The sequence below is a fragment of the Mus caroli genome, chromosome 10 (assembly GCF_900094665.2).
Source record: "Mus caroli chromosome 10, CAROLI_EIJ_v1.1, whole genome shotgun sequence".
NCBI classification, from domain to species: domain Eukaryota; kingdom Metazoa; phylum Chordata; class Mammalia; order Rodentia; family Muridae; genus Mus; species Mus caroli.
Window position 1 is genome coordinate 57,566,713 of NC_034579.1, and position 5,757 is coordinate 57,572,469.

Below are 5,757 nucleotides of genomic sequence, written 5' to 3' on the forward strand. Positions count from 1 at the left end.
CTGCCTCTGCCTCCCGAGTGCTGGGATTAAAGGCGTGCGCCACCACGCCCGGCTCAGCCTGCTTTCTTATAGAACACAGGACCACCAGCCCAGGGATGGCACTACCCACAATGGGCTGCCCCCTCCCCCCATCTATCACTAATTAAGAAAGTGCCTTACAGCCAGATCTAATGGAGGCATTTTCTCGGTTGAGGTTCTGGCCTTTCCAATGACTTTAGCTTGTGTCAAGTTGACATAAAACTAGCCAGCACACTCTTATAGGGCACTGGGCTGCATGCATACACACGGCTGCTTCTCCAGACGGTAACTGACAAACAGTGCACTTTTTACTTTATGTTTGATGTTTTCTAGATGGCAAAAGTCTCCGGACCGGCTAGGGTGGAGTGGGATTGAGGGGTTCTGGGACATGGAGCTTTTAGCGTCCAGTTTGGGAAAATCAGAATGCTGGTTACCATACTTAGATACCCCATAATACTCAGTAAGCTTGTCTGGTGGATGAGAAAAGAGCCTTTTAAAAAAAAGAAAATTCACCTAGCCGGTCAGTAGTGGTGCGCCTTTAATCCCAGCACTTGGGAGGCAGAGGCAGGTGAATTTCTGAGTTTAAGGCCAGCCTGGTCTACAGAATGAGTTCCAGGACAGACAGGGCTACACAGAGAAACCCTGTCTAAAACAAAAAACAAAACAAAACAAAAAAACAAAACCAAAAACAAAAAGAAAAAAAAATCACCTAAAGATTTTTTTCAGCCAGTTATAAAGTTACAGCGTTTTTACTTCTCCTCTTCTTCCTCTTCCTTCTTCTTCTTTTCCTTTTTCTTGACAGATTTTTGTGTATCCTAATCTGGTCTCAAACTCCTTTTGTAGCTCATAAATTCTTAAAATAGGCCTCAAAAACCTCTATGAAAGATTCCAGGGATTTTGAGAGAACCCATTTATAAACCCGTATGTTTAACTCCTTACTCCACACTCTGCTGTGGCCTAGTTGACAAAAGATTAGATCATCCAAGGTTCAGTCAAACTGGCTCAGTGATTATCACTTACACAATTAGGGACACACCATTTCTGTTTTCTGTGCTTGTTCTCAGAGCTTCTGTCTTTTCAGGATCTGCACACACTGTTCTCAGCAGTTACTGGTCCCAGCAGCTCAGGAAGAAAGAGATGCAAGGTAAGATGAGTCCTCCTCTCTCATTGGATGCTTGGGTGTTAAATTCAAGGCTTTGCAAATGTTTGACCATAGAGTCATAGCCTCATCCCTTAACTTTTGGGAACAAGATCTTGCTATATAGACCAGGTTGACCTCAAATTTGCATATACCTCCTTGAAGGCTGGGATTGTACAATACTATACCCAGCTCAAATACCTCCTGAGGGCTGGGGTTGTGCAATACTATATACCCAGCTCAAATACCTCTTGAGGGCTAGGATTGTGCACTACTATACCCAGCTCAAATACCTCCCGAGGGCTGGGATTATGCAATATTATGCCCAGCTCAAATCTCTTATTTGCCTCATTTTAGGCTTGTATCTATTCTCATATGCACTAGCTTCTTAAAAATGTAGTAAGAGGTGGTTGGTAGTAACTGACATCTTTAATTCCAGCACTCAGAGGCAGACGGATCTCTGAATTCTTGGCCAGCTTGATCTACAAAGTGTGGTCCAGGACAACCAGAGTTACACAGTGAAACCCTATCTTGAAAAAAGCAAACCAGGGGTTGGGGATTTAGCTCAGTGGTAGAGCGCTTGCCTAGCAAGTACAAGGCCCTGGTTCATTGGTCCTCAGCTCTGGGGAAAAAAAAGAAAAAGAAGAAAAAAAGAAAACCAAAACAAAAAATACTAAGATATTATTACTCATGTGAAATTTCCCTGTAACATTTCCCCTTCAATGATCTCCCACTCCCAGCCCTCTTCACCCCAGCCTCCCCAAACACAAATAAGTGCTTAATAAGTGCTGGATGAGTCTAATTAGCTTACTATGTAACTTTTGAGAAGGACAACCCCTTTTCTCTCCTTTGGGTGAGTATAATTACTTTCTGAGCCCCTGGAAGACTAGGGCTGTGTCTCTTTTGTGACCTGGCACATACAACTGCTTTAATATGCTATGAGGAAACAAACTAGCTCTATTCATATCAGAGCTGAAGGTGGGACCTTTTCAGAGGCCCAGGAAGGAAGGCCCAGCAGTGTGTGTGCCACTGTGTGTGGACCTCTGGGGCTGCAGGAGAATGGGGTGGAGGTGGGAGGGGCCACGGACACGGGGGAAGGGGAGGGATTTATCCTGGAAACTGGCCTGGGAGGAGTCCTGGGTTTGTTACAGTCAACCCTGCCCTGGGTGGTAAATCCCAGGGGAAATGCTCTTGATTGGCACCAGGTTGTTTCTCCTCAGCCTTTCAGTGTTCCCGCCGAGGAGGGGAGCTGGACATTTCCCTGCGACCTGATGGGCGCGTTGACATAAAGGGCGGAGCTGTTATTGTCTTGGAGGGCACGCTGACCGCCTAGAGATGCTCCTGCTGGGCTTGGGGCCACTGCTCCACAAGGTGTCTTCTCTAGAGCCCAGAACCCAACCCAACCCAACTCAACAGCAAATGCACAGAGCTTGGTTCAGTCGTCGTGTGAACCCAAAAGGGAAGACACCTGATGGAGGTGCGGTAGTGTCTCCAGAGTCCTTTCCCGATGGTGGGCTCTGGGCTCTGCCTGTGTGTGCATCTTCAGTCCCCACAGCAGATAGAGATGCTGCCCCTTCTTTTGATCATGACTGCCAATCAAAGTGAGAGATGCACTGATTAGGAGTCAGAGGATGCCATTTCAATTGAGGTGTGGGTACCTTAGGGCATTTCACAGCCCTTTAGAAGAATAAATAGCTGTGTAGAAATGTTGTGTTGCCAAAAAAACATTTTCTCTCCGCCCCCTAAGGTTCCAAAGACCAACCAAAGTACACCACCACCAAAGTTCCCCTAGGGCACCAATGAGTTATCGGACTTCTTTACAGAGCAGAGGTGAAGGTTTCCTTACAGCGGTGTGGGTTCCATCCCCTAAAATGTGGCACCAGAAGGACTTTTACATAGCATCGATAGTGACCTTCCTATAGTGGCACAGATGGAGCCCAGCTCCCCTAATCTCTGCTGGCCTGTGTCCTCCAGCCTCTGCAATTAGGGCAGCGTTGCATAGCACAAGAGGTAGTGAGTGGTTGGATTCTCAGAGGAGGCCCCGTGGTCTCCCCATCCCTCTATGAGGAGATGTAAACAGTCGCCAGGCCCAGCTGGCATGATCTTTGGCAAGTGCGCACAGCTGAACTCCTGAAGATGGAAGTTGCTTGGTTCAGGGTATGGTCCTGAGCAACATGCAGAAATCCATCTCCCGATGTAATAATACTAGGAAAGACGAGTAGACTGAAAACTATCAGAGGCTGTGCTATAGCGCTGGGGTATGTAGGATTGTATAGGCTGTGAGGTCAGCAAAATGAAACAGTTCATGTTGGGGGACAATGTAGAGTAATTTCAATGAGTTAAAAAAAGAGTTGGGGGCTTGCTGAGTGGCTGAAATGCTTGCTGCCAAGGCTGACAACCTGAGTTCGAATCCTGGGACCCATGTGGTAGAAGCAGAGACCCAACTCCTACATGCTGTCCTCTGACCTACGTACACATAGGTGCTATAGCATGCACACATCTACATCTATACATGCATACCCCAAACAAATAAATGTAATAAAAATAATTTTCATTTTTTTCACTTTATATGTTGGATGTCATCTGTTGTGTGTAATTATTAAAAAACAATCTATCTACTCTATCTCCGACTACTCTCCAGTCACGGTGGTCTCCCCTCCCCCATGGCTATCCCCAATTTCCCCGAGGCTCACTCAGCTCGCTTGCTGCTGGACTGCTCAAATTCCCAATCATCTGTCCCTTGTGGCTAGTCGGCCAAGACTGGCTCTAAACCCCCGAGGCATGAATAAAAAAAAAAAAACTTTTTCGTGCTTGTAATTGATCAGTCAGATTTATAACAGTAAATTCTCAACCCCCAGAATGCCCACTCAAAGAACTCAAAACTCGAGTTATTGATACAAGCTGCCCACCTCAATTGGACAAATTGCCCTATCTTACTCTACTGCTCTTCTGTGCTATCCGTAGCTACCTGTGGCCATTTCAAGCCACGTGGATCCAGTTCATCTACCTCTCCTATAGGTTCCATCTTGTCTCCGTCTCCCTCTCTGTTGCTCTGCAAAACTCTCAGCCCACCTTCTTTTTCCACTGTCCAATCACAGGATCTAACCTTATATTTTACTTGCCCTCATCTGCGTATAGACAACAATCTACACTAAAACTTAGGAGAAACTCAGAAAATGAACAGAAGAAAGGATGCCTTTGTGTGAGCTGGGGGTGGTCCAGCGGGTAAAGCCCTTGCCGGTTTGGATACCTGTAATCCACACAATGACAAGTGGCTGGAGTCCCGCATTCATTTGTCAAGATGAAAGAAGTCACCTCACACCGACCCCTATCCTTCCGTCCCCAATCCCCACCCCTCCCCACCTACCTCGAAACTCCCAGGCCAACTAGTTTGGCATAGAAGGTACAGTGGCAAACACCTAGAGAGGCTCAGCCTCAAACAAGGTGGTGAGAACAAGGACTGTGGAAACTCACTGCCATTCTGTCAGGCACAGGGGTGCACACCCGTAATCCCAGCACTAGTCGGACAGAGGTGGGAGGATCAGAATTTTAAGGCCTGTTGCGGCTATGTAGCCAGTGAATTTGAAGTCAGCATGAGCTTCCGGAGACCCCCTTTCAAATGCCAAAAAACTACACCAAACCTGTTAGAATCTAAAGAAAGGACTCGGGAATCCCAGAAATCGTAAGTCGTCCCTAGCACAAGAGAAAGGGGAGGGGGCTCCTGGAGAGCGATCCCTCCGTCAGCATCAGCACCATGTGGGAACTTGCTAGAAAAGCAAAATCACTGTTCCAGATCACCTGTGTCTGGAGCTCGGCGGTCTGGGGCCAGTACTTTGACTTTTAACAAGCTCTCTAGGTGAGGGGTTAGTTTGAGACCCACCTTGCCCTGGGCCTTCCAGATGTATCGGCCATTTACACCGCTCCCAGGACAGTCACCTCTGATGACATCTAAGCTCAGAAGATCCCTGACTGCACCATATACCTGCTGCTTAAAAGCCCACTTCCCGGGAGTTGGTTACTGTCAGCTTCCAGTGGGGTCTGGCTTGGAGACATTAGCTGTGCTCAGGTGGGAGCTGTTGGGTAAAGTGTTAGCAACAAATAGATAGTTAATCAGCCATGATTTATTCATGATGAATTCATTATACCTGGCCGTGCACCTCTGCTAGCTAAATGGAGCTTTAAAGGAGTTATTTTATTAATTGTCGTGGTGCTAACTGCAGGCACAGAAGGATCGCTAATTAAACATGCAAACCGTATGCAGCACGTTTTGGGTTGCTGAGGCCACGAAAAACCTATCTTTTTTTTTTTTTAAAGGGGGAACCAAAACAAACTTTATTTTATGCAGGATTAAGGAGTTCCCTTGGCAATGCTAATTAATCACAGTGATGCCCTCCAGCAGGAATAGACTCCATATATCAATATATGTACAGTGGTCTGGCTAGGCTCTGTTAAGAGGGAACATGTTTGGTCTTGCACTACAATTTGTTTATGCTTTCTTCTGTTTGTGATTGATCTCCCTGGCTTCCAATTTTTGGGCTAGGTATACATTTAGTGTTGGTGGGATGGTTCAGTGGTTAGGAGTGGTTCCTGTGCAGTCGTGA

The 5,757-nt window shown here is 46.6% G+C and overlaps 1 protein-coding gene across 1 annotated transcript in view; it reads left to right on the top strand.

Annotated features, from left to right (window-relative positions):
- LOC110302783 (phenazine biosynthesis-like domain-containing protein 1) overlaps positions 1 to 3,724 on the top strand; it is a 17,789-nt gene extending 14,065 nt beyond the window's left edge. Inside the window, exons 9-10 of the mRNA XM_029482394.1 lie at positions 1,100 to 1,162; positions 2,377 to 3,724. Of these exons, the coding sequence (XP_029338254.1) occupies positions 1,100 to 1,162; positions 2,377 to 2,489 (176 nt within the window). The 3' untranslated portion in view covers positions 2,490 to 3,724. The remainder of the gene's footprint in view (positions 1 to 1,099; positions 1,163 to 2,376) is intronic.
- Positions 3,725 to 5,757: the final 2,033 nt, after the last annotated feature.